The sequence below is a fragment of the Lycorma delicatula genome, chromosome 2 (assembly GCF_047948215.1).
Source record: "Lycorma delicatula isolate Av1 chromosome 2, ASM4794821v1, whole genome shotgun sequence".
Lineage (NCBI taxonomy): Eukaryota > Metazoa > Arthropoda > Insecta > Hemiptera > Fulgoridae > Lycorma > Lycorma delicatula.
This window is the reverse complement of record NC_134456.1, coordinates 18320590-18343916: the sequence shown is the minus strand read 5'-3', so window position 1 is coordinate 18343916 and position 23327 is coordinate 18320590. Positions and strand designations below refer to the sequence as shown.

At 30.0% G+C, this 23327-nt stretch overlaps 1 protein-coding gene across 2 annotated transcripts in view; it reads left to right on the top strand.

The window, feature by feature from the left end:
* Positions 1–23327, top strand: part of LOC142320516 (alpha-tocopherol transfer protein-like) — an 84339-nt gene that overhangs the window by 28766 nt on the left and 32246 nt on the right. For both annotated transcript variants that reach the window (XM_075358390.1, XM_075358391.1), the window contains exons 2-3: positions 19250–19431; positions 19915–20006. In XM_075358390.1, coding sequence (XP_075214505.1) covers positions 19250–19431; positions 19915–20006 — 274 coding nt within the window. The remainder of the gene's footprint in view (positions 1–19249; positions 19432–19914; positions 20007–23327) is intronic.

Genomic DNA, 23327 nt, shown 5'->3' with positions numbered 1-23327 from the left:
ATGTTATCTTGAGAATACTGTTATAACATTTATTTCATACAAAATTTAACAGTATCTTTCAAAATACTCCAAAAGCTTTCTGCTATATATTACGTGGAATATCTTGTTCGTTCAAACATAAAAAATTCTGTAATAATTCCTGTGTAAGATTTCCCTTAAAACATGGAATTTTGATGTCCCATATTGACCACGAGAGAAATAAATCTACTTCGAATCGATATTACAAAAAAAAAAAACCATTATATTAAGTCAAAATAATTTCAAAATGATGTTCTTTCAGTTATCCAAGCTTCTTTCTTTCAGATCCCTGAATGATAGTTATCGATAACTGTATATATATATATATATATATATATATATATATATACAGTTATAAGCATACTTTTGAAAGTATTAAACGGTAAGCAACAGACTATGCCTTAATGCCTTCATTTTCAAATTTAAATTCCTTTAATCGATTAAAGAAAATATTATACTATCTCCTAATTAAAATATTATGTTCTAATGTAGTTGCTTCACATGTTACAAAATCTGAATGGCTAAAAACATTTTGTTTATGAATAAATCAATTTTGTACTAATTTATTTTATTTGTTAATAGCATTAATAATATCTTTTGTTAGGTAGCAAAATTGCGTTGTCACTTAGAACATAATGATTAGTGACCAAAAATATACCACCCGTTAATATAGATCGTTTAAAAAATCACTTAATGTTTCCGAACATATAAATTATTTGTTAATATTTTAACGAATGCAGGTCGCCTAAAAACGTTTTTTCTAGTTAGTACTTTTCCCCTTCTTTTAAATATTAGAACATAGATTTGCTGGCAATTTTTAATGCATAATTTCTCTGTAATCCTTAATTAAGTTTTTACTTAATTTGTTTTATATATATTTTATTTAATAGAAAAAAGAATACATACAATGTACACCAAACTTTCGGTATAATATTTATTTTATTTGATGTTATTATTAAGTTTATGATTTGTTATTTTATTAAACAAACTGATAATTTTACAACAATAAAAAATATAAATAAATTTCATATCATTTGTACTTTGAACAACCGACTTAATTAAAAATATTATTGCGTAATTATTGATTTGAATATGTATTTTTTTATACTCTAGGTCGATATTAGCAAATATAAAAATTACGTAAACATTTACTCGTGCATGAAACAAAGTAATAAACCGTAGAAATTATTTTTCTATATATATTATAAGTAAATTTTAAATAATTAAATATTTAAAATTTTTTCTTACCGTTATGAACAAATCTATTTATTTCATAACTCGTATAAGATCCTTTTGAAGCACGTTATTTTTATATAGAGGGTAAAAAAATTTAAATTTGCTAAAATAATAATTTGATAAATATTAAGGCTCAGATTTTATTGAGTTAGAAGATAATTTTATAAATATATATAAAATAAATTATAAACAAGTAAATAATAAATTCGGTTATTTTTTATTTATCCTGTAAAAATGTTATACAATTAAAAGTTATTTGATGAAATATTAAAAAAAAAAAAAACACAAGTCAATATGAAAAAAACTGATTACTTAGCGAGTCTCATTAATAATTTATCATTTTAACATTAAAAAATTATAAATTATTAATTTAATATGTTTCTAATCAAACCTCTTATCTTCGTGGAAATAGCCAGTAATTAAAAGGCAATGAAGTGTTGGTGAACGAGCTAGTTTTGTTAATATTAGCTTAAGTTTTCTTAGAATTAGCTTGTTATATTAGCTAGCTGTAATAATAGCTTTGAGAATTTTGTGTTGCAATAATTTAGTATGTCGTATTTGTTGTAAGATCGGATTTATGATAGAAGACCCGATCGTCAGAGAGAACGATCCAAGAACGACTGGATTGTAATATGTCAGAAATTTTATATAATGCCCATTTTATCTAGTATGTACGATTGGCTTACATAGTGTAAAGCAATCTACTCTCACAATAATAATGTACAAGCGGACCCGTACGAAAATTTCGCAGATTAAATTTTATAAAAATAAAAACAAATTATGTTAACGGCAATAATAGTTTATTTCTAAACCGAGGAAACGTTAAGTATAATGATTGAAATATTACAGTTACAAACATATAGAACGTTAGAAAATATAAAAAGTACAGTTTCTACAAAATATTAGTATGTTCATTGGTACGTTCATAGACACATTCATGAATATCAGACAATACTAAAAAAACACTTGTACAATGCTTGAAGTATACATATACACAATGATTAAAATATTACAGTAACAAACTGTACAGAATATTAGATAACATGAAAAATATAGCTACTACAAAACATTAGTACGTTAATACAAAATATTAGTAATGATTCTGGTCGTATCACAGCTATCGGACGGTGGCAATTGGAAGTATCAATAGGCCAGTGAAATTAGTTTGAATTTTAACTAATATTTTTGCACTTTCAATACTTTTTTACTTCCTTTTTCGTCTTAAATTTGTTTTATTCACATCCAGGGGGTAATTTTCTATCCAGCAACACCACATTTATAAAAAATTGTATTGATAGCGTCTTGTAAATGGTTCAAAACCATTGTCTTTGGTTTTGCGCATTATACATAGAAAGATTATTAATACTTGTAATGATACAGATCTCATTTAAAATTAAAAGTAATTAATACTTATCAATTTAATTTTAAAACTTTATAAATAATTACAACAATCTACTACTACAGCAACTCTTATTTTTCAAAAATCTTAAGAAACAAATAATATACCTTTGAAGCAACTAATTAGCTATTATTACATACACCCATACTTAATTCTCGAAACCACGTAATCGTAGTGACTATATTGATTACAATGAGCGTTACTACGGATATTGTTTACATATTTAAAGGATTTTATTGACTTTTCACAAGGTACGAAAGTTGCAAGATTAATTATCATTTCCACCTGTCAATACCATTCTAATTTTACTGTTTGTATTGTGCCAATCAGCTGGTGCTTCTTCATGGTTCGGAACTAATAATAATTTTATTTACCATAAAAAGTTTTAATATTTTTCCTCGTATAAAGGTAACTGACCCCGATGCTAGATGAGATAATACAGCATGACTTTCTATAAAACCGCAGCATCTGCATCCAAACTCTCAGACGTGTGATGACAAATAAAGAAAAATAATTTCAAAGAAATTTTACCACCAAAGTTGTTTTAGAAAATAATAATAAAGATCTGATAGAAAAAGAGAAATTATTTTTCTGGTTTTTTTCTTTAATACGACGAACAGATTCTCCCATCCAAATATAATTAATCTCTTTATTTCATTTAGGTATACTTTTCTACAGATGTGCCGATTTCCGATAAAGAATAAGAACATTAATTTTTCATCTGGAATATTCCAGATTTGAATCCCATTAAAGAACAGGATTTTTTACATTGTATAGATTTTATATCTCATTTCCTTTAGAAAGTTGGTGTTGGGAAGAACATCCAGCCTTATTATTTCGTCCCATAAATCGTTTTTTTTGAGAAATCATCACAATATTATTAATTTTATTAACTCAATTAATATATTTTTTTAAATTAAACTTTTATCGGTTATTAAAAAAAGGGTCACGAATATTCACATGACGCATAAAAAAATAAGTAACTATGTGTTTCTGTACCTCCAAATTGCATCATCATGTTACACATTAACAAAAAAAAAAAACCGTTGCATATATATAACTTTTAACAAACATTTTTTTAGTAATGTTTAAATATACTTCTTAGCGTGATTTCTATATAATAAATTTCATATTTTTGTTAGAAACTTTTTTATGTTTGTATTGACTTGGAACAGACCTACCAAAACATTTTTTTTCTTAAAATCATTTTGAGCTGAAAGTATAGTTGGAGGTAGTAAATTATATAGTCTATTGCTGTTTAAATTCTTTACTTTATTTTATAACTCGTAAGTTATAATTTTTAATGCACAATACTATTCTTTTTAAATAAAAATTAATAGTGGCCCCTTGCTGCTGCACAGGGTTTTTTTACAAAGTAACATTACATATATAAAAAATATTTGTTAAAAACCTAGTGCTTCTGTGCTAATTCACAGCGTTATTATTACAAAGCAATGTTATACATTTAAAAAATCGGCAAAAAACCTATTCCATTTACAAAACGTCTCACCTCCAACCTCCTTGTTTTTCTCTTTCCTCTTTGATCACAGGTATAACGTGTGTTCAAACCCTGTTTCCAGTCCATCTAGACGTTCTATTGGACGGATCGAACTGATTTTTTTTTATTCTGCTCGGAATGGCCCTCAGATATGTCATCAAGCATCGACAGACCTTCCAAGTGGTTTTACTATGAGTTTCCTAACCTAGTAAAATTCCTCAGTTAAATAAAAAATGAGGATTTTTTGAGGAATTCTCAAACGAGACTCAAGTTTTGGGCCCGAAGACGCTTGATGACTGACTTATCTGTGGGTCATTCCGAGCAGAATAAAAAAATCAGCCTAAACCGTAGAGTAAAGCACTTAGGCGGTCTGGAAATAAATTTTCAACGCAAATTTTTTTAAAAGATACTTAAAATAGTTATTATTTTTATATTTTGTTAACTAATTGGGTAAAAATTAAAAATCGATAATTATTTATAAAATCAATACTTCAAAAAGTTATATCTTTACTACGAATATTGAACAATTGTCATGGTATAATAGGACGATATTTTTTAATTCGTGAAATACTTTTGTTTCAGTGATATGTTATTTTAGTTAGCTATTTAATTTAAGTCACTGTTACGGAAGGAAAATCCGAGTTTGAAGACATCCTTTATGTTGCAAGCTACATATTGTGACGGTTTTTCTTTTATATTACTTTTTTCATACTCAATATATTTTATTTGCACGTACTTGCTCGCAAAGTTACACATCAATAGAGAATATAACCATTTAATAAAGACAATTCTCATTATTCTTTAATTGTACATATTTTAATTGTAGCATTACGCAAGGGGTCGAATGGGAAAGTCGCAGTCAGACACTTTAATCATTAAATTCGTATCTATCCTTTAGTTAGGAAATTTTACAGTTTTTGAGCTAAGCTAATAAAAAGAGGTAGATAAATAAAAATTTAAAAAAATATGTGAAATCTATTTAAATCTCAAAAAATGGCTAAAAACATAAAATATCGAGAAATATATCATAATTTACTACACACATATCACTTTAATAACAATTATCTTAGTTTTTACATTATTTTATCATGAATTAATGTTTGTAAAAATTTTTGTTTCATAAATTTAATGGGTGTCTTCTTGAAAGAGAACATGTCAGTACTGATATATACCAGTATGAGCACTCTCTTCCTTTAAAATATTATTTTCCTTTAAAAAACCAGAAGGGCCTAAGATGGAAAAAATCAACATCTGAACATTAGTTCTAAATAGAATATTTCTTGGTGAAAGCATTCGCCATGTTCATCATTCACAGTTCCAAGACTGGTAGGGGAAAAATCCAGATAAGAATCTAAGAAGTGGATCTTTAGTGACGTATTACATCCAAGTGCTTTATAGTTTTTCAAAACCACAGTTATAAGTTCTTTGTGTTAATGTGCCTTATGATTTCCAAGGAAGTTGTTCACAACCTTTTTAAAAAATTTCCACCCAGCAATCTCACAATTATTCAAGCTGTTCCCAAATTCAATATCATTCATTAGTTTTCTTATTTTCAGTGCAACAAATATACTTTCTTTATCTTAGCACTGGTTACATTAGGGAACTTGATTGTAGAAAGTTAAATCCAATTCCATCTCAATCCATTGCTTTAACAGAATTTTTCATTAAACTTTAATGTGTACTGGCTGAAGTTAAACTTACCAGATTTTCATATGCTGTATTCACAATCTTCTTCTTTTCTACAGTTAATGTTTCTCTTTTTGGCAAATCTTTTTTAACATAATGATTCTTCCCATCTCTGCTGTCCCACTGTCACCAGAAGCAACAAAATTTAATATATCCAAGTTGTTATCCAAGTAACAGTAATCTACTTTCAGGTCTCTATAAATATGCTACAAATTTTTCTCATACTGAATCATATCCAACACAAGTTTCATATGACTCCTTCATTTGAGACGTATAAGCTAAAGGGATTGATAGAATATTATTTTCAACATGAGAAGGACTGCTTTTAAACTATGCTTTGAGGAATTTATAAATAAATGCCATTTGGTAGGATAGAGCATATGTCCCAAAGCTTCTAATAAAGATTCCACATCATTACAGTAAACAAAGTTCCCATACTGAAAGAAACATACAAATTCATACTGCCTGTCACTGAAAGCACTTATTTTTATTTTAATATTGTGTTATAAAAAATTCCATCCTTTTAGTTGAGATGTGAGAATTTCTGCTTCATTTTTGCATAAATTTAGAACACGAATGAAAACATTTAATTCTAACTGATTAATTACGTGAGGTTCAGTATTTGCATTTTCAAAAACATCTGGTTCTCTCCTTTGTTCATCAGATAAATCTGCACAACCTTCAACATCAATAGCTTCATTTTCGTCTAATTCTGATGATTTTGGTGGTACTAAAATTAGAAACTGTGGACTGTGAGGCACTGGTCTCATAGCAGAGGAATATCAGGATATTTAATATGTCCAATTGTCTAGTCTTAACTGTTTCCCTGAATTTTTTGTTACACAAAAATAGGGGTCCATGAAGTACCCTTTGGTTTCTTCAAACCATTGGAATTGCAAATTTCATGTGACCAGATCCATTCAGCCGACTAGTCAATAGTGCTATATATGAATTGCAGTAAATATGAGGAGCCCAGAACATGTCTGATCACCTACTTTACACCCAAAATATAGTTCATTGTAAATGAAGTTATATTTCTCCTTTGAAATTTTAATGTTACCACCATAAATTAGCAGAAACTGTCTGGATGGTTAATGCAACTGTGTGGCATTTATTAAAAGGTTCACTGCAATAGACTCACAAACATATATTAGAAAACTTTAAACTCCTTATACACGCATTATTGTAATATATACACTGAATTTATTAGGGAAAAATATTTTTATTTTTTATTTTTTTTGATAAATCGGAGGAATACCATTTATGTATTGAATGTTGAGCTTGCTAACAGGTTCTGCAAGATGTTGTTAAGAATGTGTATGTGTACCTGCAACCAGCGACTAAACTTCCTATCTCACCAATCTTCCCCGCTTGGGCTAGATCCATGTTAAGCATTACACAGCTCTGTGAGATGCCTTTGAGCAAGGAGGATCCAGAGGCGCTGTGCATCATTACCATCGCCCATCCACGTAAGTGCGGACAAACGACAGCTCAGCAAGATACTGTCCTTCTCCTCCCTACCCAATCCCCAGGCCATCTTCACTTCATATCCAGTGGAGGTCTTTTTCCAGTTTTAGGGATCAAGGATTTCCGAGTCTCCTCACTGCCATCCGTCTGTACAACACAAACAGACGACAGCTTAACCGGGTTATCTCCTACGTTCTCATCTCCCTTTCCTCTTCCTGCATCGTGTTCATAATGAATCCCATGATGACACTGTATTCACGTTCTCCATCTAGCATCCCTAGTACAATGCTGTCAGGGTTAAATGTACCCACCACTTCTTCATATTCATGCCTTGCTGTATACCATCTGCAACATTCGAAAACAACATGCCCAGGGATGTCTGTCTCTCCATAGTACGTGCGTTCATCATCCTCCGCTTTCCTTCTTCCATGTAGGTATTCTTGGAACCTCCATGGCTGGCCAGGAACTGGGTACGCCAGTAATTTATCTTTGAGGTATCGCTGGACCATCCTTCTAAGATACCTTACAACTCCCCTCTTGTTAAAATCGCTTTCTAGTTCAGGGAGTTGAAGGCATTCTGCATGTCCAACAATATGACTGCTGGAATGCTTCTTGTTCACCACGAAAAGGGGAAAATAGTTTAGGGAAAAATGAAATCACAAATTGGTAGAAAAAGTAGTTGCACCGCAAAATGTTACACACACTAGAGCTTAATTGCTGATGTAATTGAACTTTATCTTAATTACCAAAATAAAACATATTTATTCTGGGCAATGTGTGCCTAATACCATGTAACTAATAGGTGACATAATTACATTTATAAAAAAATATGATTTAAATCATATGTGTATCATTTAATTACTATGTAAATAATAATAACAACAATAATGATAATAATAATTTTTTTTATGACCAACTCAGATAAATTATAGTTTATTTAACAACTTAACTGCTGCAATAAATAAAATAAATAATATATTATACTTCCACTGCTCATTCACATATACTTGCTGGAAAATAGGCAATTACAAAAATTTGTGGCTGATAGGGAAATTCTGACTTTATATTTGGAATTGCCGCCCAAAAATACACAAGATTTAGTAAATATTAACCCTGTAACAAAATCATTGTTGACCAGTGTTACTTGGTATATTCTGGTAAAATATAATTTAAATTTTTGAAATATATAAGCAAATTTTTTTATATAATTAAAAGTTAGATTCCAGTATTGTTTTAAAAGTTAAAAATTATCATTATAAAACTAAGATTTAATTTGAGTTTAAATAGAATTTAATAAAATATTAAATTGAAAGTAAATGACAAGTACATTCATATCAAGATAGATAAATAAAAACAGTAACGTGTAAGTGAACTTTTAACTTTCAGATATAGTGTGTACACACTATTATACATAATATAATACCCATATGTACTTGACATCCTTATAACAAAGAAATTGATTTTGTAACTGATCCATAAAAATGAATCATTCAAAGTAGTATTCATCTTGCATGAAAGCCAGGGTAATCAGTTATTAACAGTGCTGGTCTTTATAACTTGTAATCCTATTTTTCCCCTTTGTTATAGACCAACGTTATGTACATAAGGAAAAAAGTAGATAGCTAGTTATTATATTTTATTACTTCTACTTTTTTGAATATAATACTTAATAATGATTATTTACTGTAGTTTTAGTTTAATTAATGATTTATGAAATAATTATGTTTTAATTATTATAATATTAATCATTTTTAATGAGTGATTTTTTTAAAATTTGATTCTCAAAAATGAATACGTAAGTATAATTAATATCATTAAAATATATTTTAATTTTTTTATAATAATACATTAAAATATTTATGCAATAATTCCATAAAATATTTATGTAATAACGTAATTATGATGTTACAGTCAGTTTTCTTGTTGTATAAATTTTAATTAAAAAATTAATAAAAATATAAACATAACTGTGGTTCCAAAATTTATAAAAAGTTCCAAATTTATAATCACCATGTGCTGATAAATTTGAGTGTGATGTTTCCAAGTTATGTTGTGTGATTTATAACTAAGTTGTATTTGTTGCACTTTTCTAGGTACTTTATTGTTTTCGAGATAGTTTATAATTTGGGCATTTTCAAGTTGCTATTTTTTGTTTTTCATATATGCGGTGTTGAAGTATAAAATTTTTTCATGAACTTGATAATTTTTTTGTTTCCATTTATTACGGTGCTGTGTATTTATCGTGGTTTATAAAACTGTGATAGATTAGGAGGAGTCAATGCATGAGTCTATGAATTCATCATATACATACACACATACACACACACTGTATTAAAATGTGATTAAAGTCAAGCTTTAAAAAAAGATTAACAATTATATAACCTTGATTGGATGTATGAGAATTTCACAGGATTTTTTTTTCTAATAATGAGGTAATTATTTTTTAATCCTGTAATATATCTACGACAAAATTATATGGTTATGCATTTTGATTGAGAAGATTATCCAAAGGTTTTCTTTTAATTTATATACTTATATTAATAAGTTGTGGTTGTGTGATTTTTAAAATAAGTTGTATTTGTTACATTCTTCTAGGTGTTTTGTACCTTTGGGTTTTTGAGTTTCTATATTTTATATATGCATTTACACATATGTGGAGTTGAAGTATTTATTTTTTTGAGGAATTAGAAATCTTTTTGTTTTCATCTGTTATGTTGGTATGTATAAATTGTGGTGTATAATATTGTAATTGATTAGAAGTCCATGTATTTTGATTGAAATTTCTGAATTATTTCAATGTTGGTTTACTTTTCTTTTTTCCTGGTGACAAGAGGAAACCTATTTACAGACAATATTGGACTTGCTAACAGGATCCGCAAGATCTTGTTAATGTGAGTATGTATAGCTGTGTCCTTCCAACTAAACCTCTACCTTACCAACTCCCCTCCCGGGGTCGGACCCACAATCAAACATAACACAACCCCGGGCATGTCAGCTATAGTATGACAGCTCAGCTTGCCAGTTGGATCTTGCTTTTGTGCCCTGCCTCTAACCTCCAGAGTGGGGTCACCAGGCCCACGTTGTCCCTGGTACCCCCATCCAAGAAGCCGGGACTCGGTCTTAACTGCCCGCTTCGAATCAGGCCCTCCGAGAGGAACCCAACCGGATCTCGGTCTTAACAGCACAGCAGGAAGGTGACAGAGTCCCCGTGCCTCATCATCGTCGACCATCCAGGCAAACCCGGATGGATGACGACTCTGCAGGAAACTGTCCCACCCCCTCGCGTCAGTTCTGTAGCAAACGGGTGGGATCTTTCTGTCTCAGAACTGAGGTTACAAACCTCGAGACTGCAGTAAACTTGTAGGTATTAGTCAACATGCAGCGTAAAACATTATCTAGATCGATTAGTCCTGTAACAGCCGTGCAATTTAGTCTGTTCTCTTCTCACCTGTAGCAGTGAAAGAAGACGTGTTATGAATCATCAGGCTCTCCGCAGTAAGGACAGTTCGGGTCATCCACCCTCCTCCTTCCAAACAGATGTAAGTCCGGAACACCCCGTGGCCGGTTAGGAACTGGGTGAACCAAAAGTTCAGCTCACCAAACCCTCTTCCGACCCACGGTCCGGTCTGTGTGTCCAGCTCCTTATCAGTCGTGTCCCATCGTTCCTGCCAGGTTATTAGCATTTCTTTCCGTGCAACCTCCAGTCGCACTCCGTCTCTGATCCTTCTACGTAAACTGGCCAGTTGAGGTAGCGGTATCACAAGGGTTCCCTCGGTAGACACGACGAGTATGACGACACTATTCTGAGTGGGATTTCCCGTTGCACCGCTTCTAAAAGGCGTCGATTTCGATCTTTAGCTAAAGCCCTGTCCCACACCGGGACGCCGTACGTCAAAACCGAATTTATCACGTGTGCATACAGTCTCCGTTTAGAGGCACATAATACTGCAGTGTTGCCAAACAACTTACCCAAGTTTTTCACCATCTGTTCAGCCTTGTGTCGAGCCTCCCGTGCGTGTGCAGTAAAGGATCTCCGCTGGCGAGCCAAATGCCCAGATACTTCACGGCTTGCACCGACCAAATTTTGGTTTTCTTGATTTACCTTTGAATTATAAGCCATGTGTCTAGAAGGATTTCAGTTTTTTTTATTGATAATTTTGATTTATTTGTTTGTTGAATACCCAATAAAGTTTTTGATTCTAATCGACGGTCAAGAAATTAGCTGTGTCCGATTTTTGAATTTGTATATTGTTTGTAAGTATAGATAAACATGTAACAATAAAAATAAAATATTAATACATTATAATTCAGTTATTTCTTCGAATGGTTTTACATTTTAGTTTGTAAAATAATGAATGTTTTAAAAACTGAATGTTTTTACATTTTATGTCTGGCGGAATTTATTATCTTAGAATTTAATGAATTCATTTTTACGTAAGCATGGTAATTTCTTTGGGAACTCCTACTATCTTTCACTGAATAGCGTGATGATAGTTTCTACCGCCCCCCCCACCCCTAACTTTTACTGCAAAGATTAGTGATCTCTTCGGGTCGGTTGTAGTTTATGGCATTTTTTGACAGAAAACATCGCTTCGTAACTATAACGAAAATAATCCTTCATAAAATTAAACACTTTTTGCTTCTTAATATTTTACATTATTTAAGTTTATTAATAATTAAATATTTGTAAATATTAACATAATTTTAGAGTACATTATTTAATTACTGTTGTGATTAATGTATTAACATTTGTATACAACTATTTGTAATGAATTACATAAAATTTCTAAGTTTATCTTTACAGAAATTTGTAAATATTAGACAAGAACAAAATAAATAAAATTTATTTTGAAAACTGGATAATTCTTACAAATTATATATGCGTTTAAATTTGTTATATCCTCAAAATATTTTATAGTTTGAAAGAAACACTTGATAAATTACATTTTATCTTGTATTTAATATAAATAAGTTGTACTGAAATATGTTTCCGTGCGAATATTAAAATTAAAAAAATAAAAATTTGTAATTTTATAACAAAATTAATTGAAATTCTAAGAAAATACAATCATTTTATTAACATTACCCTAAGATGTATAAAATTTCAGATTTTGTTAAACATGTTTAATAAAAAATACATACTGAAATATATTTAAATAAAGCACCAAAATAATAGATTGATTATCTACCGTTATATTATAATAACAGAGGAATAATTCAATTTATTTAAATGACAGATTATAAACAACTGTCTATAATTTTTTTTCAAATACAGATTATTTTTGTATTTCAGAAAAGCTGGGGCTTTTATACACAAGTGTTTAAACAAAGCTCGATAAATGAATTTTAACTTTTAACCTGTTCAATCTTTTAGTACTACCTAGGCTTTTGTGAGAGGTGTGATACTGGTACTGAAGAAATCTATAAATAAAATAATAATAAAAACTAGTTTATAAAACAAAAATACACTTCTTCATTAAGTATAGTATTAATTGATTAATAATATAACAAAAATAATTAACATTATTAAAATCTAATAATGTGTTAAACAAAGATGGTACACCAATATATAATACGAAAGGTAAAGTCGATAGATGAGTGGAATATATTGAAGAGTTATACGGGGGAAATGAATTAGAAAATGGTGTTATAGAGGAAGAAGAGGAAGTTGAGGAGGATGAAATGGGAGAAACAATACTGAGATCTGAATTAAAGAGAGCATTAGAAGATTTAAATGGCAGAAAGGCTCCTGGAATAGATGGAATACCTGTATAATTACTGTGCAGTGCAGGTGAGGAAGCGATTCATAGATTATACAAGCTGGTGTGTAATATTTATGAAAAGGGGGAAGTTCTGTCAGACTTCAAAAAAAGTGTTATAGTCATGATACCAAAGAAAGCAGGAGCAGATACATGTGAAGAATTAGTTTAACTAGTCATGCATCAAAAATCTTAACTAGAATTCTATACAGAAGAATTGAGAGGAGAGTGGAAGAAGTGTTAGGAGAAGACCAATTTGGTTTCAGGAAAAGTATAGGGACAAAGGAAGCAATTTTAGGCCTCAGATTAATAGTTGAAGGAAGATTAAAGAAAAACAAACCAACATACTTGACGTTTATAGACCTAGAAATGGCATTCGATAACGTAGACTGGAATAAAATGTTCATCATTTTTAAAAAATTAGGGTTCAAATACAGAGATAGAAGAACAATTGCTAACATGTACAGGAACCAAACAGCAACAGTAATAATTGAAGAACATAAGAAAGAAGCCGTAATAAGAAAGGAAGTCCGACAAGGATGTTCCTATCCACGTTACTTTTTAATCTTTACATGGAACTAGCAGTTAATGATGTTAAACAACAATTTTTAATTTCGGAGTAACAGTACAAGGTGAAAAGATAAAGATGCTACAATTTGCTGATGATATAGTAATTCTAGCCGACAGTAAAAAGGATTTAGAAGAAACAATGAATGGCATAGATGAAGTCCTACGCAAGAACTACGAAAATAAACAAGTACAAAACAAAAGAAATGAAATGTATTAAAAATAACAAAGATGGACCAATGAATGTGAAAATAGGAGGAGAAAAGATTATGGAGGTAGAAGAATTTTGTTATTTGGGAAGTAGAATTACTAAAGACGGACGAAGCAGGAGCGATATAAAATGCTGAATAGCACAAGCGAAACGAGCCTTCAGTCAGAAATATAATTTGTTTACATCAAAAATTAATTTAAATGTCAGGAAAAAATTTTTGAAAGTATATGTTTGGAGTGTCGCTTTATATGGAAGTAAAGCTTGGACAATCGGAGTATCTGAGAAGAAAAGATTAGAAGCTTTTGAAATGCGGTGCTATAGGAGAATGTTAAAAATCAGATGGGTGGATAAAGTGACAAATGAAGAGGTGTTGCGGCAAATAGATGAAGAAAATAGCATTTGGAAAAATATAGCTAAAAGAAGAGACAGGCTTATGGGCCACATACTAAGGCATCCTGGAATAGTTGCTTTAATATTGGAAGGACAGGTAGAAGGAAAAAATTGTGTAGGCAGGCCACGTTTGGAATATGTAAAACAAATTGTTAGGGATGTAGGATGTAGGGGGTATACTGAAATGAAACGATTAACACTAGGTAGGAAATCTTGGAGAGCTGCATCAAACCAGTCAAATGACTGAAGACAAAAAAAAAATAATAATATAACACTTTATGAATGAATAAATAATTTTTATATACAGTATAGTACAATAAGAACAATCTATATTATATAGTTAATGAAACTAATAAATCTTTTTTACTTTATAGTTTACTATTTTTATAAATTGTTATAAATGAATACAGTTAAAGGATATACTATAAAGATATAGATGTTATGTAAAACAAAATTCAACGTTTAGTGGTCATCAATAATAAACAATTTATTTAAAACAATAGGTTATTGTTCGTTGCGACACAGATATTTTTATTATTTATATAATAATTTGTAAAATACAACATCCGGAAAATATTGTTTATTATTAACATCATGCAATAAAATTTTACATAGTTAAATATTTTTTATTATTAATTTTTTATTTTTGTCTTTTTAAAGACGCTTTTTTTCAAATATTACAATTTTCGTTTCTTTATCTAATACCTAGTTAAATAAAAAAAGAAAAAATTAATATTCCATTTTCTAGACATAGCCTGTTCTAAACTTAAATAAATGTGAAACATCGATCTGTATGTTACACTTTTCTGAAAAATTTAACGGTTTTGTTTAACAATCATGATACATGGTTCTACTCAATTTTAGATTTTTTTTTAACAGTCGACTATTTTTAATCTGTAAATTAAGTAAAAACCGCTGTCCTGATTTAAACAGAACCTACGCACTTGGAAAGCTTGAAAGAATAATAGGTTACCTAACCTTTTAAAATTATATATTGAGGCAGCAATTTTGTGCCATTTTATCGCTTATTCTGCATTCTATTAAAATCATTCAAGTTCAAATTCAAAGTAAATTATAATTACCTTTATTTGGATTCAGCCTGACAAGACAGATTCGTTACAGAAATTGAGTTCAGGTATGAAAACATGTAAAAGAAGACACCTGAGCTTTCCAAATTAAAGCTAGTTCTTTTTAACATTATTTTATCTAAAATAATTTAAGTAACGATAAACGTATCATTTATATTTTTATAAAAACGATGAAAAATACGATTTTACGCCTTTTTTTGTATATAGTATTCTGACTTTCATAACATCGATAAAAAGTGCTTAAATTAATATTTATTAAAGTATGCGCTTTGATCCTTATTCTTATAGAATGATATTTGTTCGTCCGTTGGTTCAGTGATGATAAACCTAAAGTACTAAGAATTCCATTCTCAGATATCATCTTTATATGAATATTTCAAAATTATAAGAAACGGTCATTCAATGAAATTAGGATTAAGTACACAGTTTGACAGCGTAAAGATGATGATAAAATCTTCTTAAAATTGGCTAGTGAATTTTATAAACAATGATTAATATTTTTACTTCCCGGTACGAAGTAAAGGAAGTATTGTGCTTCGTTGGCCAACTCTTCAACTCGGTCCTCTTTATTTGCAGCTACCAGCAGGGTAAAATCGTCGGCGTATGCGACCATCTCGGAGCCTCCCGCTAACTCCATGTACAGAAGGCCGTCATACGCCGCATTCCAAAGTATTGGCCCGAGGACCGAACCCTGTGGGATGCCATCGAACATATTAATGCCTTTCCGTCCTTCTTCTGCATCCACCAGTGGAGTTCGTTCGTGCTGATACCTGTGACGACTGCCAATAAGTATCCGCTCACACCTTTTGCTCGCAGCGCATTCAACACCACACACCACGGAACGCTATTAAATGCGTTCCGTATGTCCAGGAAAATTAACAGAATTTGTCTCTTCCTACTTGTTCCAGCGGCCTAGTTCGCAACTCATCGCATCACGTAGTTAATAGCATCAACAGCAGGGCGCCCCTGGGTGAAGAAGATTGTTTGAGAAACAATCGGAGAGCTCTATCTTCTCCAGTACCCGTCTACCAATCATCCGTTCGTACAGTTTTCCTATTGCATTAATAAGACATATAGGTCTATAATTCTTATTCTTCTGCATCCGATTTCCGGGTTTAGTCATCAGGACTAACCTTGCAACTTTCCAGTTGTTGGGGAAGTCTCCCCTTCCAAGAGTCATATTCAGTAGGGATGGCACTCTGCCAGTCTTCTTTCCTTGGTGTTTTTTCTTCCTCTTTATATTTATCATCTTCTCTTAATATTTTTATTCTCTTTTTGTTTGCAACATTTTCTTCCTCTTTTCCTTTTTTCGTTATCCTTTTTTTTAATTTAAATATATTGATTTATTAACCTCTGATTTTAAAAACATTTTAAAAATAAATAATAATTTAATAATAACAATAAAAAAAATATGAAAAAAAAATCAGAAGTTATTAGTGAAATAGATTTTAAGTGCTTTTAAAAATATATATATGTAATTTAATAGGCGTACAAGGAAGTCATATGGTGTCCACATCAGATTTGTTTAAAACCGGGATAATGATAATGTTTTACTGTTTAGCCCGGAATTATATTATGGTTACTAGATATATTAAGTTACTAGATAGGTTTTCCCCAATCGGTATATTACTCAGTTGCTTTTAGGAATAATTTGACTAGATTTAGCTTGGTTGTTTCATGTTTATGCTCGGAATGTAAAGCTAATGATAGTGCATACCATATCCTATATGTTTGCCCAAAGTACACAGTTGAACGTACTAGAATAGTTACGGAAATTGGGGGAAAATTAATTCTCTCTCGGATTTCGAAGTAAATTGGAAGATCCAAAGGGAATGGAATGTAGTTGCTGACTTTCTCAGGTTTCTTCCCTGCAAAAGGTAACTGATGGGGTTTGATGTTGTAATAGCTAGAGTACTACCCGGGTGCCTAGGGGCTCCCTTGGACGCTTACTTCGCTAAGATAGGTGTTTTGGTATCGATCCCTGGTTAGTTTAGATACTCGTTTCATTCCTCTGCGATGTAGCTAAGTGTGAAAGGGCAAAGATGTTGATGCCTCGCTCCCGAAGCAGATTAGATCGGAGAAAATTTAGTGCTTATCTTTTTGTGAAATTGTTTTAAATGAATTAAGAAATGCATCTAAGGCATTTATAGGACAAAATTGTTGTCGTTTCGATCAATAATCGACAGTTATGAGAATAGATTAATTAATTTATTTATTTATGAATATCAAATTAATTTATATATTTATTAATGCTGTCAAGTTTTGATGTCTATTTGATGAATGATTAGTTTGTGTCCTTCGGTGTAAGAGCGATGCCTGGGGATTACGCTTCCGTGGAACGGTTAAGTAGTTGAGAGGATTACAAATTACAGTAGACAAGAGAAAATATGTTGAAAGAAGCCTATAGCGAAGGCGATAACAAGTTTGTGTTAAACACAGATCGAAGTACCTATCAAGACATGTGCATCAGTGGCATCCTGACGGAGGACAAACTGATAACTTTAATATGTAATTAGAGTTAGAAGATCAATAAGACGACCTCGGAGGGCAGTTTGTTTGACCGTTTTTAAAATGGATTTTTTTTTTTTTGATAGGCTACTATAATATTTTAAATAATCAATATAGATTATAATAAATGCGTTATTTATACAATCTTTCGACCTAAAAAAATTATATTTATACTTTATACAACGAACATTTTCTCAAAAAAACTATTGTAGATAATTTCATTTTCAGGACAGCGCGATGAAGTTTATATATATATATATAGAGTAATTTAATTTAATTTAATTTCTTGTAATTTCGTCTTTCTTGCGACTGTAACGAAAACGAATATAAGGCATCTAAAGTACGGAAATATCAATCAAAGTATTTATAATTGAGATATTCATTACAAAACCATTTCAATTGTTGACCGGAGTAAAGAATTGAATATCACCAAGAACGTTTATTAAACTTAGCAAGCTAAAATACAGCCGCATTTTTGACTCAGTGAAGAAGGGAATAAGAAACCCTATCATTTCTTATTTTCTTAATAAGCGTGGTAGGGGATCACGTTATCCTTGAGAATGAGTTAGTCATTTTGAGGAGGGATTTATGATTCATGTTAAATTAGTTTGTAACCATTTCTTAGATATTTAAGTTAAATAAATAAGAAATCAGGAAAATAGAAATAAATAAAATAAATATCTAACTTCCAAACATTCACATATAGATTTTTTTATGATATGCTGCTTTAAATTTTGTCATTTAATTATTAAGAAACAAAAAATAATATTTAAAAAAAGAATAAATCATCTTTAATGAGTGTAATATAATTTATTAAATTAAGATAAAAATGAAAATGTACAATATCAATGAAACCAGATACCAGTGACGTACGGTTTCTAATTATATAATTAAATAATAATGACGATGACAAATGAAATTACAGTACATTGTAACAAAGAAAAATGAAAATTAAACATAAAAACTGAAATGTTTTTAGGTTTTCCTTGTTTTAAAAAATGTATTGTTTTTTTGTATTTTAAATAAATCATTTACCTTTATATATATTATCAAATGAAGATGTCTCAATGAAAATAATTATTAAGATGAAACAAGTAATGATTATAATAATAAAAAGAATATAATTTTTATAAATTTTATTCGTAAAAAGTTTTTATTAAATCGACTAACTTTTTCATCATATGTTTACTTATAATTTTAACATGATCTCGTCTGTTAAGAATTAAATTATGGTAATCAAAATTATTTGTTTTAATCAGGTTTAGAAACAACCAATATTACACATAAAAGAACAAGTTTAATTACTTCTTTAGTAATAAACAACTATTCCAAAAGACTATGCTTGTTTTATTTTCACAACTTTTATTTATTTACAAATCTTACAAATAAAGAACTAAGTTTTATATTTTATTTTTCTTTCAGGTTAAATGTAGGTGAAAAGGTAACTGGATGTCAAGCAGAAAACGCAAAATACTTAGAAAAAAAATATGCTGCTGTATTAGAAGAATTAGTTTACACAAATGACCCTAAATATACAGAAGAAGAACTCGAGCAATTGGATAAAATTGAAGAATTAAGACAAATGATTTACGTTCACAATAATGGTGAGATTATTATTTTCTTTTACAACATATAAGAGTAACTTTAAATACAAATAGATTTCTCTTAAAAGAAAGTTACTTAATATTAAATAATATTACATTATTTAATCCATTTAATACTACTTTAAATTTGTAAATTGTAATCATTACAAACTAATAAGTATTTAAATGATTATAGTTAAAGTAAATATTAACCACTTGCTAGCTCTTAATTTCATTGTTACCTAATTCAGACAATAGCCTTTCTTTAAAAAAGGTTTTTAAAGCTTTTTAATGACCGTTCTTATTATCTATATAGTAGAGGATAGTAGAGTTTGTATCAAAATAACTGTTATTTTTTTGTCTTTACTCATTTTACGTAGCATAACATGTTTTTGAATACATTATTGCATGAGTATCCGTATAAGCATACTTTTTACTAATTTTAGTTTATTTTCTTTAATAATAATCTAAGTAGCACAATAATTTTTTTCATTATTTTTTTAGGAGATGACTATTTTGAAACAAGAACTGATGATGATTTTTTAATGAAATTTTTAAGAGCTAAAGAATATAATGTAGAATCGGCATTTAACCAGGTAAACAAATGTTAAGTTTTCTGTTGTTGAATTACGTTAATTTTCAGGATTACGTTATGCCAACACTAGTATCAATAAAGTAGATAATTTTTTTTTTTTTTTTGAAAATGTTAATAATAATAGTCAAACATTTTATTTGGACGATTGGCATGTAGTTCTTTAAAAAGTGAAATAAATAAATATATACACAGTATGATTCCAAATTGCATGGAGATCTTTCGAGAGGATGACTCTATAGCCAAAAATAAGAAAAAAAAAGTTCATTATAAACATAGCTCAGAAAACGGTTCGTTAATGAGTTTCGGCTCGCCAAACATTTAGACCTGCTTTCTGCTTCCTTTGTGAAATTAAACCGTACTAAAATTGTTGGGTTACAGATCGAGAGGTAAATTTTATTCTACCCTATGGTTTTTGATCTAAGAAATTGAATAAAAGTGGTCTCAGACCTTTAACTCACTTATTTTTAAGAAAATCGGGGTAAAACACGCCAAAGTTTTGTCGGATAATATACTTTACTAAGTTTGGAATAAAATAACTTTGTTAATTTACTAATAAACAAATAAAAGTTTTCTAATAATCTTTGTACAGAATTTAATTCTGAGAAAATTGATGTAATATTAAAATTAAACAAATTTGAGAAGTATAATTAGAAACATAACAAATAAATTGGATCGAAAAAGTGATATGATTTTAAGCAAAACAATTTCAATCAATGTTTGAACAACATAATATAAATGAAAACGAATAGAAAACTTAGCAGTAAATAAATGAATAAAAAAATGGATTCAAAAAAAATAAAAGTACAAACTTTTTGATTTTTTTTCTAAAAAATATTAATATCAAAATGGTTACTTGAAAAAGCTGCAAACATTTCTTCAAAGCAGTTGTTCAACGTAACCGCCATTCAGTTCAATGCATAGTTCAGCTCGACGAATCCGTGCTAGACAGGCACGTCTAATAGCATCATTATTATTCCTGATAGTAGCTTCAGTTTCTATCATACAATGTCTCAATTTTTTTTTCGTGCGCCAATACGAGCGGAATAAACTAACGACTTTATCCAACCCCATAAAAGGAAAACTTTCACTGGCGTGAGATCGGGAGATCGAGGTGGCTCGATTTTATTGCTCCGTTTCGACCAATCCATTGCTTACTAAATGTGTTATTAAATTATTCATTGCATCAAGACAGTACTGAGCAGGTGAGCTACTCTTGATTATCTTCAGGGATTCCATCAGATTTGTTTGCAGAAAATGCAAGTACCGCTCTCCACTGAGCTTTGACGATAAGGAAAAGGGCCTATGAGATTATCACCAAGAAGGGCACACCACACATTAAACGAAACAGTGCGTTGGAAATGACTTGTAGCAGTCTCATGGGGATTTTCTTCTGTCCAGGTGTGACTGTTTCGATAATTTACAATGTCATTTCTTGTAAAACAGGATTCTTCCCTAATTATATTACTTAGGATATAACTGTTGTTTGGAGTACAAGGATAATAACTGTGGATAACACATGTTGTATGGAATGCCTACAATTATTGCTCCCGTAACGTTCGCCACCGTACTTGATGGCGAAACATGAAAGCGATGTGACAAACTTCTGGTGCTTGAGAAGGAGGATAATTGTACCGCGTTCAATTTTGCTTCTTCAGCGTTGGTATTTCTCAAAAATGTTCACGACCAGCATCGAATCGTTTTGGTTTAAGCAAACCTGTTTCTCAAACTCGCCTTTCCAAAGCCTGAACTGTTTTACGATACGGTACTCTTCGATCTGAATAATTTTCCCGGTATTCATGCACAGTAGCTAATTCATTTTTATTTACTTTAGCGTAAATTAACGACATGTCCATCAATTCTCCAAATGAAAACAAATTTGTGGTATCACCCGTTGTGAATGACTGACCAAACAATAACAGTACAAACACAGCTCAAATGAATACACTTAATTGTTGTTCAGCTGTTATTGCCAAACTATGAACAAATAAAAATGTTTAATATGTTTTAGAAGAAGGCTTTTAAATTTATTTTTGTAATTTTTAGCATTTGTAAGTAAATTTTTCTGTTTAAAATCGTATCACTTTTCCGATCCAGTTTGCGTGTGTTGTTTCTGCGAGTTATTAAAGTTGACCTTTCCACATTGTTTTTCATTTTAATAGATGTTATTTACATCAATTTTACATTAACAATTTCTACAAGGTTAATTAAAAATCTTTATTTTTTTACTGGTAAACGAATTTATTTTATTCCAAACCTAAAAAAGTGTATTTTCCGACAAAACGTTTTCGAGTTTTACTCCGTTTTTTTTTTTTTTTTTAATTTAAGTAAAATAGAGATCGGGAGTGCTTTTACACAATTTCTTAGATCGAAAACTATAAGGAAGCATCAAATTTACTTCTCAATTTGTACCCTATGAATTTCAGAGGTAGCAGAAAGCAGTGCTAAATGTTTCACGAGTCGAAAATCGCTAACGAACTGATTTTTACCCTACGTTATATGAATGTTTTCTTATTTTTGGCTATAGAATCATCCCGTGCAATTTGGAATCACTAAGGAATAACATTTGGAATCATACAAAGGTACCGCAGGATCTTTCCTATGTTATCTTACTTTAAAGTTCGGTATGTTTCATATATTAATCGATAGATTGGTATATTATATTCTAATATATTTAAGATTATTATATAGAAATTAAGATTTAATATCTAACTTTTACCGACGACTTAGCACTCTTGCAGAATCAGGACAAGAAGCAATCAACCAAATTAACCAGTTAAAAAAAGTAGCTGAAAAAACAGGTTTGCAAATCTCCTTTTCAAAGACAGAAATGATGACAAGTGTCAGTAAATATTCCAAAAAGACAATAGAAACAAAGAATAACAAAATTAAGACCACGGGCCATTTTAAATATCTTGAAGAAATAGCAACGAAACGGATCAACTAGTGATTGAGACAAAAAACATAAATTATAACTACTAAACTTTTAACAAAATCACTTACAATAAATAGAAGACCTTTCTGTAAGTGCAGAATTAAGCCATTCATTTTCAAATTTTTTTTGGTTTAATACTATTACAAATTTAAAATAATAAACTTTTATAAATGATATAATAAAATTTCATCATAATTTACTCCTACTCCAAAAAAAGAAATCTTAGATAACTTTTTATTGGTTGTACATTTTTCGTGGATTTTGTTTTTAGTTTCTTGCTTTTAACATAGTAAAAGTAGCAAAAACAAAAAAAATCTTGGAAGGTAACTTTGGAGGTGAGAGTGTAGAAAAAAAATGTAAAATACCAATTTTTTGAATTTTTAAAAACTT